This window comes from Gobio gobio (assembly GCF_949357685.1).
Source record: "Gobio gobio genome assembly, chromosome: 22".
In the NCBI taxonomy this organism is placed as follows: domain Eukaryota; kingdom Metazoa; phylum Chordata; class Actinopteri; order Cypriniformes; family Gobionidae; genus Gobio; species Gobio gobio.
The window spans coordinates 47,045,893-47,058,392 of record NC_137118.1 but is presented as its reverse complement, the minus strand read 5'-3'; the positions used below and the strand labels follow the sequence as shown (position 1 = coordinate 47,058,392).

At 41.5% G+C, this 12,500-nt stretch overlaps 1 protein-coding gene across 1 annotated transcript in view; it reads left to right on the top strand.

Moving 5' to 3' along the window:
* unc5cb (unc-5 netrin receptor Cb) overlaps nucleotides 1-12,500 on the top strand; it is a 337,306-nt gene that overhangs the window by 251,878 nt on the left and 72,928 nt on the right. Inside the window, exon 7 of the mRNA XM_079803827.1 lies at nucleotides 594-758. Coding sequence (XP_079659953.1) covers nucleotides 594-758 — 165 coding nt within the window. The remainder of the gene's footprint in view (nucleotides 1-593; nucleotides 759-12,500) is intronic.

The window sequence follows — 12,500 nt, the reverse complement described above, 5'->3', positions numbered from 1 at the left end:
TATTTTTTCTGTGTGTTCTTACATTGTTATATTATTATATTATATTATATTATATTATATTATATTATATTATATTTTATTTTATTTTATTAATTATATTATATTATTTTTCACTTTTTTTTCATTTACAATTTGTTGTAAAGCATCATTTTTGAGTAATCTTACATTGTTATATTATTATAGTATATTAATTATATTATATTATAATTGTTACATTGTTATCATCATAATAATTGGAGTAATTTGCAATCTAAGTGACAATTACATCGTTACATTTTTAAATCTTTTTTAAAATGTTTTAAATCCTTATTTCAGCATTTTGAAAAATCTTTGTCAATTCAGTCTAAAATTTGATATATTAATTATATGATATAATATTATTAACTATATTATATGATATGATATTAATTATATTATATTTATATTGCACTTTTTTTTCATTTTTTCATTTTCAAGTTATCAGCATTGTAATTTGAATAATTTAAAATGTGAATAATTATGATATTATTATAGTAAATAAGATGATATTGTAGATGTAGTGTATATGTGTGTAAGCGGTGGACTGGCGGTGATGAATGTGTCTCTCTGGTCAGTGGATGGCCTGTGGACGGACTGGAGCAAATGGTCTCCGTGTGGGACCGAGTGCACTCACTGGCGGCGGCGGGAGTGCGGCGCTCCGGCCCCCAGGAACGGCGGGAAGGACTGCGAGGGGCCGGTGCTCCAGTCCAAGAACTGCACCGACGGGCTCTGCATGCAGAGTGAGTGCCGCCTTTCTCTCAGCATCACCACCTCACACACTTTCACCCTCTGCAACAAAAATCTGCTTCCAGTTATCATAACACATTTCCAAAGAAAAATCAAAACCTGTTTTCAGGGAATGTATCTTGGATTAAGTGATTATTCTGTTCATATCCCACAATTTTAAGTTTTTTCTCCCAATTCTGTTTATTTCTCACAATTCCAAGTTTTTTTTCTTACAATTCCGAGTTTATACCTCACAATTTTGAGTTTATTTCCCACAATTCCGACTTTACATCTCACAATTCCGAGTTTATATCTCACAACTTTGAGTTTATATCCCACAATTCCGATTTTATATCCCACAATTCTAAATTTATTTCACACTTCTCTGAGTTTATATCCCACAATTTTGAGTTTATATCCCACAATTCCTAGTTTATTCCTCACAATTCTGAGTTTATATCCCACAATTCTGAGTTTTATCCCACAATTCCAAGTTTTATCTCACGATTCCGAGTTTATATCCCACAATTCCGACTTTACATCTCACAATTTCGAGTTTATATCCCACAATTTTGAGTTTATATCCCACAATTCCGAGTTTACATCTCACAATTTTGAGTTTATACCTCACAATTCCGAGTTTATATCTCACAATTTTGAGTTTATATCCCACAATTCCGAGTTTTATGTCACAATTTTGAGTTTATACCTCACAATTCTGAGTTAATTTCAGAATTGCGAGATAAAAAGCCGCAATTACCCTTTTTATTGTGTTATTCCGAGGCGTAAGCAAGCGTTCACACTTATCTTCCACATTTTTTGTGTCAGGATGTTTATGTGCTCCTCCTGGATCTGTGCGTGTCTTTCTGTCCCTTCTCTCGTCAGAAGAGCAGTTATCATCTGACAGATTGAGTTGAAATATATTTTGGTGTTGGAGAAACAATATGTGACTGCCAGTGGTGTCAGCCGCAGGGTAAATATATCCTGTGATGTGATCCTGGATCCTGTAATGACTCCACTCACAGGCCAGCATTCAGCAACTATATTTAAAATAATGATAAGGGATTATATCGTACTTACAGAAACTTTCATAATTGCTCCACGTCTATGATTACTATGATTTGGACCCTATTTTAGAAAGCGCAGGAGTCACAGAGAGAGAGTGAAATCACAGCCGCTCAGACTCTCTCTCAGCTGCTTTTCTACTGAAGGCAAAGATTACACGTGTTGACCAGCAGTTTTATGATTCTTCAGCTCTTCCAGAAGATGTTTTAAACGCACGCAAGTGAGAAAACTCTGCTCATTCATTAAAAAGGGACAGTTCACCTAAAAATTATCATTTAGCATCTTGTGCCATTCCAAAACCAGACTTTTTTTTTTTTTTTATCTGTGAAACCCAAAAGAAGAAGTTTAGCCGAACGTTCACGCTGCTCTTCTCCTGCAGTTAAAGCAGATAGATAGATAGATAGATTAGAAAAAAATCTCAAAAGGTGATGTTATCGTTGTCTGTTGCCTACAGTGGGCAAACACAACTACAGCTGTGATCTCATGAGAAATGCGATACCTGGCAAAGGTTAATGTTGATTGAATAGCTTATGACATCAACTGGACATTTCGTCACCTTTGTTTCCTTGTATGTGATTGTTTTAAGCCTTTTCTGTCGCTGCGAGTGTTAAAAAAATCGGCATCGAAATGAAAAAAATTAAATAAACGTTGTTTATTCGCCGCAGCACATCCGCGTTCGGTGTGGAATCACTCATTACACAAACAGCTGATCAAAAAATAGCTCGTCAAAATGGCATCCAGTGTGAAAGGACCTTAAGGCGAATATCACGCGTTCGTTTCACGTCATTCGCGTCGCCCTGTGCGAATTGACTTTATATGTGGTCTACTCGCGTCGCCCTGTGCGAATTGACTTTATATGCGGTCTACTCGCGTCGCCCTGTGCGAATTGACTTTATATGCGGCCTACTCGCGTCGCCCTGTGCGAATTGACTTTATATGTGGTCTACTCGCCTCGCCCTGTGCGAATTGACTTTATATGTGGTCTACTCGCGTCGCCCTGTGCGAATTGACTTTATATGCGGCCTACTCGCGTCGCCCTGTGCGAATTGACTTTATATGCGGTCTACTCGCGTCGCCCTGTGCGAATTGACTTTATATGCGGTCTACTCGCGTCGCCCTGTGCGAATTGACTTTATATGTGGTCTACTCGCGTCGCCCTGTGCGAATTGACTTTATATGCGGTCTACTCGCGTCGCCCTGTGCGAATTGACTTTATATGCGGTCTACTCGCCTCGCCCTGTGCGAATTGACTTTATATGCGGTCTACTCGCCTCGCCCTGTGCGAATTGACTTTATATGTGGTCTACTCGCGTCGCCCTGTGCGAATTGACTTTATATGCGGTCTACTCGCCTCGCCCTGTGCGAATTGACTTTATATGTGGTCTACTCGCGTCGCCCTGTGCGAATTGACTTTATATGCGGTCTACTCGCGTCGCCCTGTGCGAATTGACTTTATATGTGGTCTACTCGCGTCGCCCTGTGCGAATTGACTTTATATGCGGTCTACTCGCCTCGCCCTGTGCGAATTGACTTTATATGTGGTCTACTCGCGTCGCCCTGTGCGAATTGACTTTATATGCGGTCTACTCGCGTCGCCCTGTGCGAATTGACTTTATATGTGGTCTACTCGCGTCGCCCTGTGCGAATTGACTTTATATGCGGTCTACTCGCGTCGCCCTGTGCGAATTGACTTTATATGCGGTCTACTCGCGTCGCCCTGTGCGAATTGACTTTATATGCGGTCTACTCGCGTCGCCCTGTGCGAATTGACTTTAATAGCAGGTCTACTCGCGTCGCCCTGTGCGAATTGACTTTATATGCAGTCTACTCGCGTCGCCCTGTGCGAATTGACTTTATATGTGGTCTACTCGCGTCGCCCTGTGCGAATTGACTTTATATGTGGTCTACTCGCGTCGCCCTGTGCGAATTGACTTTATATGCGGTCTACTCGCGTCGCCCTGTGCGAATTGACTTTATATGCGGTCTACTCGCGTCGCCCTGTGCGAATTGACTTTATATGCGGTCTACTCGCGTCGCCCTGTGCGAATTGACTTTATATGCGGTCTACTCGCGTCGCCCTGTGCGAATTGACTTTATATGTGGTCTACTCGCGTCGCTCTGTGCGAATTGACTTTATATGCGGTCTACTCGCGTCGCCCTGTGCGAATTGACTTTATATGTGGTCTACTCGCGTCGCCCTGTGCGAATTGACTTTATATGCGGTCTACTCGCGTCGCCCTGTGCGAATTGACTTTATATGCGGTCTACTCGCGTCGCCCTGTGCGAATTGACTTTATATGTGGTCTACTCGCGTCGCCCTGTGCGAATTGACTTTATATGCGGTCTACTCGCGTCGCCCTGTGCGAATTGACTTTATATGCGGTCTACTCGCGTCGCCCTGTGCGAATTGACTTTAATAGCAGGTCTACTCGCGTCGCCCTGTGCGAATTGACTTTATATGCAGTCTACTCGCGTCGCCCTGTGCGAATTGACTTTATATGTGGTCTACTCGCGTCGCCCTGTGCGAATTGACTTTATATGTGGTCTACTCGCGTCGCCCTGTGCGAATTGACTTTATATGCGGTCTACTCGCGTCGCCCTGTGCGAATTGACTTTATATGCGGTCTACTCGCGTCGCCCTGTGCGAATTGACTTTATATGCGGTCTACTCGCGTCGCCCTGTGCGAATTGACTTTATATGCGGTCTACTCGCGTCGCCCTGTGCGAATTGACTTTATATGTGGTCTACTCGCGTCGCCCTGTGCGAATTGACTTTATATGCGGTCTACTCGCGTCGCCCTGTGCGAATTGACTTTATATGCGGTCTACTCGCGTCGCCCTGTGCGAATTGACTTTATATGTGGTCTACTCGCGTCGCCCTGTGCGAATTGACTTTATATGCGGTCTACTCGCGTCGCCCTGTGCGAATTGACTTTATATGCGGTCTACTCGCGTCGCCCTGTGCGAATTGACTTTAATAGCAGGTCTACTCGCGTCGCCCTGTGCGAATTGACTTTATATGCGGTCTACTCGCGTCGCCCTGTGCGAATTGACTTTATATGTGGTCTACTCGCGTCGCCCTGTGCGAATTGACTTTATATGCGGTCTACTCGCGTCGCCCTGTGCGAATTGACTTTATATGCGGTCTACTCGCGTCGCCCTGTGCGAATTGACTTTAATAGCAGGTCTACTCGCGTCGCCCTGTGCGAATTGACTTTATATGCAGTCTACTCGCGTCGCCCTGTGCGAATTGACTTTATATGTGGTCTACTCGCGTCGCCCTGTGCGAATTGACTTTATATGCGGTCTACTCGCGTCGCCCTGTGCGAATTGACTTTATATGTGGTCTACTCGCGTCGCCCTGTGCGAATTGACTTTATATGTGGTCTACTCGCGTCGCCCTGTGCGAATTGACTTTATATGCGGTCTACTCGCGTCGCCCTGTGCGAATTGACTTTATATGCGGTCTACTCGCGGCGCCCTGTGCGAATTGACTTTATATGCGGTCTACTCGCGTCGCCCTGTGCGAATTGACTTTATATGCGGTCTACTCGCGTCGCCCTGTGCGAATTGACTTTATATGTGGTCTACTCGCGTCGCCCTGTGCGAATTGACTTTATATGCGGTCTACTCGCGTCGCCCTGTGCGAATTGACTTTATATGCGGTCTACTCGCGTCGCCCTGTGCGAATTGACTTTATATGCGGTCTACTCGCGTCGCCCTGTGCGAATTGACTTTATATGCGGTCTACTCGCGTCGCCCTGTGCGAATTGACTTTATATGCGGTCTACTCGCGTCGCCCTGTGCGAATTGACTTTATATGTGGTCTACTCGCGTCGCCCTGTGCGAATTGACTTTATATGCGGTCTACTCGCGTCGCCCTGTGCGAATTGACTTTATATGCGGTCTACTCGCGTCGCCCTGTGCGAATTGACTTTATATGCGGTCTACTCGCGTCGCCCTGTGCGAATTGACTTTATATGTGGTCTACTCGCGTCGCCCTGTGCGAATTGACTTTATATGTGGTCTACTCGCGTCACCCTGTGCGAATTGACTTTATATGCGGTCTACTCGCGTCGCCCTGTGCGAATTGACTTTATATGCGGTCTACTCGCGTCGCCCTGTGCGAATTGACTTTATATGCGGTCTACTCGCGTCGCCCTGTACGAATTGACTTTATATGCGGTCTACTCGCGTCGCCCTGTGCGAATTGACTTTATATGCGGTCTACTCGCGTCGCCCTGTGCGAATTTATTTTATATGCGGTCTACTCGCGTCGCCCTGTGCGAATTGACTTTATATGCGGTCTACTCGCGTCGCCCTGTGCGAATTGACTTTATATGCGGTCTACTCGCGTCGCCCTGTGCGAATTGACTTTATATGCGGTCTACTCGCGTCGCCCTGTGCGAATTGACTTTATATGCGGTCTACTCGCGTCGCCCTGTGCGAATTGACTTTATATGTGGTCTACTCGCGTCGCCCTGTGCGAATTGACTTTATATGCGGTCTACTCGCGTCGCCCTGTGCGAATTGACTTTATATGCGGTCTATTCGCGTCGCCCTGTGCGAATTGACTTTATATGCGGTCTACTCGCGTCGCCCTGTGCGAATTGACTTTATATGTGGTCTACTCGCGTCGCCCTGTGCGAATTGACTTTATATGTGGTCTACTCGCGTCGCCCTGTGCGAATTGACTTTATATGCGGTCTACTCGCGTCGCCCTGTGCGAATTGACTTTATATGTGGTCTACTCGCGTCGCCCTGTGCGAATTGACTTTATATGTGGTCTACTCGCGTCGCCCTGTGCGAATTGACTTTATATGCGGTCTACTCGCGTCGCCCTGTGCGAATTGACTTTATATGTGGTCTACTCGCGTCGCCCTGTGCGAATTGACTTTATATGCGGTCTACTCGCGTCACCCTGTGCGAATTGACTTTATATGCGGTCTACTCGCGTCGCCCTGTGCGAATTGACTTTATATGCGGTCTACTCGCGTCGCCCTGTGCGAATTGACTTTATATGTGGTCTACTCGCGTCGCCCTGTGCGAATTGACTTTATATGCGGTCTACTCGCGCAAACAATTAAATTCGCGCTTGGTGCGCACACACCATCAGACCTTTCAAATTATGGTTAAGTTGTTAACATTGTTAACATTTTCGAGAGTATTCCAGGGGCGTGCGGGACATATAAACTGCGGATGCTCTGCATACCCTGCCATCCGTGGATTCGTTAATTAATATTAACACTATAAATTAATACTTAAATGGACACATGCCATGTTTTTTATCATTTAAATCAGATCATGTGTTTGACTGTGTCATAAGCCGATGGCGCTGTACTGTTTCAATGTGAAGTATGTCGTTTCTGCAAAAATAGTGCAAAAATACAGCATATTTTGCATAAATGCCCATTTTGCGCGGGCACCTCCCTCAACATCACGATCACAGCTTTTACAGGTGCGTAATTATGAAGGCATGTCCCAACAGGTAGAAGTAACTTTCACACTCTAAAAAATGCTGGGTTAAAAATAACACAAGTTGGGTTGAAAATGGACTAACCCAGCAATTGGGTTGTTTTAAGCAAACATTTAACCCAACCGCTGGGTTAAAACAACCCAATTGCTGGGTTAGTCCATTTTCAACCCAACTTGGGTTATTTTTAACCCAGCATTTTTTAGAGTGTAGGATATTATGTTCCATGAAGATATTCCTACCGTAAATATATCAAAAATGTATTATTAGTAGTAATATGCATTGCTAAGGACTTCATTCGGACAACTTTAAAAGACACACTCTAAAAAATGCTGGGTTAAAAACAACCCAAGTTCGGTTGAAAATGGACTAACCCAGCAATTGGGTTGTTTTAACCCAGCGAATGGGTCGTTTTAACCCAGCGGTTGGGTTAAATGTTTGCTTAAAAAAAAAAAAATGCTGGGTTAAAACAACCCAATTCCTGGGTTAGTCCATTTTCAACCGAACTTGGGTTGTTTTTAACCCAGCTTTTTTTACAGTGTATAAACATTACCCTTGATCAATTTAATGCGTCCGTTATTAATAAAAGTATTCATTTCTTGTACAGGTTTGAACAGATCATTTTATGAATACTATAGTATTCTTTTATTGCAATAAAAGGTCCAAACATATTAGAAATACTTTTAACTTTGCTGCCATGAGAGAAAGCAACCCGGGTCTAGAATGATGACAAAGGCTTCCAGCTGTGTTCAGGATGAGGATCTTCTTCCGTTGCAGATGTAAAAGTGCTGTTTTTCTCCTCAGTGCATCCAGTAAACAGTAACCTGATTCTCTGCTGTTCGGCATTGATTATACATGCAGAGGTTGTGAAGGCAAACGAAACGTTTCCCTCTTCTGAAGCGTCCCGTGTTTGTCTGCTAATCCTCCTTCACTCGTCTCTCTCTCTCTCTCTCTGTCTCTCTCTCTCTCTCTCTCTCTCTCTCTCTCAGTCTCTCTCTCTCTCTCTCTCTCTCTCTCTCTCTCTCGTCTGCCAGCGCACGAGATCGCAACTGCAGTTTGGAAATGCAAAAACAAGAACGACACTGAAAAAGCAGCGAGATAAACGTAATAAACATTGAGTTTCATATTCATTCTGATTAGGTCATGAAAATGAAGTGGCCAGGGATCGCAGAGACGCAGATTGAATCAAACGTTGTTAATGATAATCAGGAATCTAATTACCAGTTTGATTTGGCGTGTAAATGATGAGTGAGTGTATCGATCAGAGTCTCGGGGGAATCATCTGTCTGTATCTCAGACTTTCTTCATCACTTTTACAAGCTCGATTTCAATGCATCATAAAACACTACCATTGACTTTGAAGAAAAGCATGCTTTTGCTATAATGCATGTCCTAAAACAGTATTAGCCTGCAAAAAAATACATTTACTGGAAAAACTAAATATCCTTAAATCCTAAAATTAACCATATGCTTAAAACAAGAACAAATATCTGCCAATAGGTGCAATCAAAAGTGCATCCATCCATCATAAAAGTGCATCCATCCATCATAAAAGTGCATCTATCCATCGTAAAAGTGCATCCATCCATCATAAAAGTGCATCCATCCATCATAAAAGTGCACCTATCCATCATAAAAGTGCATCCATCCATCATAAAAGTGCATCTATCCATCATAAATGTGCATCCATCTGTCATAAAAGTGCATCAATCCATCATAAAAGTGCATCTATCCATCATAAATGTGCATCCATCCATCATAAAAGTGCATCAATCCATCATAAAAGTGCATCCATCCATCATAAATGTGCATCCATCCATCATAAAAGTGCACCTATCCATCATAAAAGTGCATCCATCCATCATAAAAGTGCATCAATCCATCATAAAAGTGCATCCATCCATCATAAAAGTGCATCCATCCATCATAAAAGTGCACCTATCCATCATAAAAGTGCATCCATCCATCATAAAAGTGCATCTATCCATCATAAATGTGCATCCATCTGTCATAAAAGTGCATCAATCCATCATAAAAGTGCATCTATCCATCATAAATGTGCATCCATCCATCATAAAAGTGCATCAATCCATCATAAAAGTGCATCCATCCATCATAAATGTGCATCCATCCATCATAAAAGTGCATCCATCCATCATAAAAGTGCATCCATCCATCATAAAAGTGCAATCCATTCATTATAAAAGTGCATCCATCCATCATAAATGTGCATCCATCTGTCATAAAAGTGCATCCATCCATCATAAAAGTGCATCCATCCATCATAAAAGTGCAATCCATTCATTATAAAAGTGCATCCATCCATCATAAATGTGCATCCATCCATCATAAAAGTGCATCCATCCATCATAAAAGTGCATCCATCCATCATAAAAGTGCAATCCATTCATTATAAAAGTGCATCAATCCATCATAAAAGTGCATCCATCCATCATAAAAGTGCATCCATCCATCATAAAAGTGCAATCCATTCATTATAAAAGTGCATCCATCCATCATAAATGTGCATCCATCTGTCATAAAAGTGCATCCATCCATCATAAAAGTGCATCCATCCATCATAAAAGTACATCCATTCATCATAAAAGTGCATCCATCCATCATAAATGTGCATCCATCCGTCATAAAAGTGCATCCATCCATCATAAAAGTGCATCTATCCATCATAAAAGTGCATCTATCCATCATAAAAGTGCATTTATCCATCATAAAAGTGCATCCATCCATCATAAAAGTGCATCTATCCATCATAAAAGTGCATCAATCCATCATAAAAGTGCATCTATCATCATAAAAGTGCATCAATCCATCATAAAAGTGCATCTATCCATCATAAAAGTGCATCAATCCATCATAAAAGTGCATCTATCCATCATAAAAGTGCATCTATCCATCGTAAAAGTGCATCCATCCATCATAAAAGTGCATCTATCCATCATAAAAGTGCATCTATCCATCATAAAAGTGCATCTATCCATCGTAAAAGTGCATCCATCCATCATAAAAGTGCATCCATCCATCATAAAAGTGCAATCCATTCATTATAAAAGTGCATCCATCCATCATAAATGTGCATCCATCTGTCATAAAAGTGCATCCATCCATCATAAAAGTGCATCCATCCATCATAAAAGTGCAATCCATTCATTATAAAAGTGCATCCATCCATCATAAATGTGCATCCATCCATCATAAAAGTGCATCCATCCATCATAAAAGTGCATCCATCCATCATAAAAGTGCAATCCATTCATTATAAAAGTGCATCAATCCATCATAAAAGTGCATCCATCCATCATAAAAGTGCATCCATCCATCATAAAAGTGCAATCCATTCATTATAAAAGTGCATCCATCCATCATAAATGTGCATCCATCTGTCATAAAAGTGCATCCATCCATCATAAAAGTGCATCCATCCATCATAAAAGTACATCCATTCATCATAAAAGTGCATCCATCCATCATAAATGTGCATCCATCCGTCATAAAAGTGCATCCATCCATCATAAAAGTGCATCTATCCATCATAAAAGTGCATCTATCCATCATAAAAGTGCATTTATCCATCATAAAAGTGCATCCATCCATCATAAAAGTGCATCTATCCATCATAAAAGTGCATCAATCCATCATAAAAGTGCATCTATCATCATAAAAGTGCATCAATCCATCATAAAAGTGCATCTATCCATCATAAAAGTGCATCAATCCATCATAAAAGTGCATCTATCCATCATAAAAGTGCATCTATCCATCGTAAAAGTGCATCCATCCATCATAAAAGTGCATCTATCCATCATAAAAGTGCATCTATCCATCATAAAAGTGCATCTATCCATCGTAAAAGTGCATCCATCCATCATAAAAGTGCATCCATCCATCATAAAAGTGCATCCATCCATCATAAAAGTGCATCTGTGCATCTATCCATCATAAAAGTGCATCCATCCATCATAAAAGTGCATCTATCCATCATAAAAGTGCATCTATCCATCATAAAAGTGCATCTATCCATCATAAAAGTGCATCTATCCATCATAATAGTGCATCTATCCATCATAAAAGTGCATCTATCCATCATAAAAGTGCATCCATCCATCATAAAAGTGCATCTATCCATCATAAAAGTGCATCTATCCATCGTAAAAGTGCATCTATCCATCATAAAAGTGCATCCATCCATCATAAAAGTGCATCTATCCATCATAAAAGTGCATCTATCCATCATAAAAGTGCATCTATCCATCATAAAAGTGCATCCATCCATCATAAAAGTGCATCTATCCATCATAAAAGTGCATCAGTCCATCATAAAAGTGCATCTATCCATCATAAAAGTGCATCCATCCATCATAAAAGTGCATCTATCCATCATAAAAGTGCATCCATCCATCATAAAAGTGCATCTATCCATCATAAAAGTGCATCTATCCATCATAAAAGTGCATCTATCCATCATAAAAGTGCATCTATCCATCATAAAAGTGCATCCATCCATCATAAAAGTGCATCTATCCATCATAAAAGTGCATCAGTCCATCATAAAAGTGCATCTATCCATCATAAAAGTGCATCAGTCCATCATAAAAGTGCATCTATACATCATAAAAGTGCATCTATACATCATAAAAGCCCATCGAGTCAATGCCATTATAAAGCTTGTGAGAGTCAGGATATTATTAATATAACTCTGATTGTGTTCATCAGAAAGAAGTCGTCACACACACACATAGGATGACTTGAGAGCGAGTAAATCATGGACTAATTTTCATTTTTGGGTGAACTATCCCTTTAATGTGTTTTGATTAATTTGTCATTAAAGAAGACTTGATTTAAGAATAGATGTTTGTTCTGGAAACACAGAGAGATGCATTGTGGGCCGTTCTCTTGGTGGTGGAGTTGTTAACTGAGCTTTCAGGAAACGCCGTGATCTCAGAGATTGAAGTCGTTTCTGTGGAGTTTGAATCTTCATATCTTCCCTGTGAAATGCATTGTGGGAGCTTTACTTCTGTGCAGATTGATGGCCAGTTTGTGGGGAATATAAAACCCATAACGCTATAGATTTAGGCTCACTTCCCTTGATTGATTTTTTTCCCCTTTCTCCAGCTAAAAGGGTGAAACCACTTATGTGCATGCTAATGACCGCCGGAATCCACATCATCTGAAAGCTCACATCATTGCAGATATCATTGGA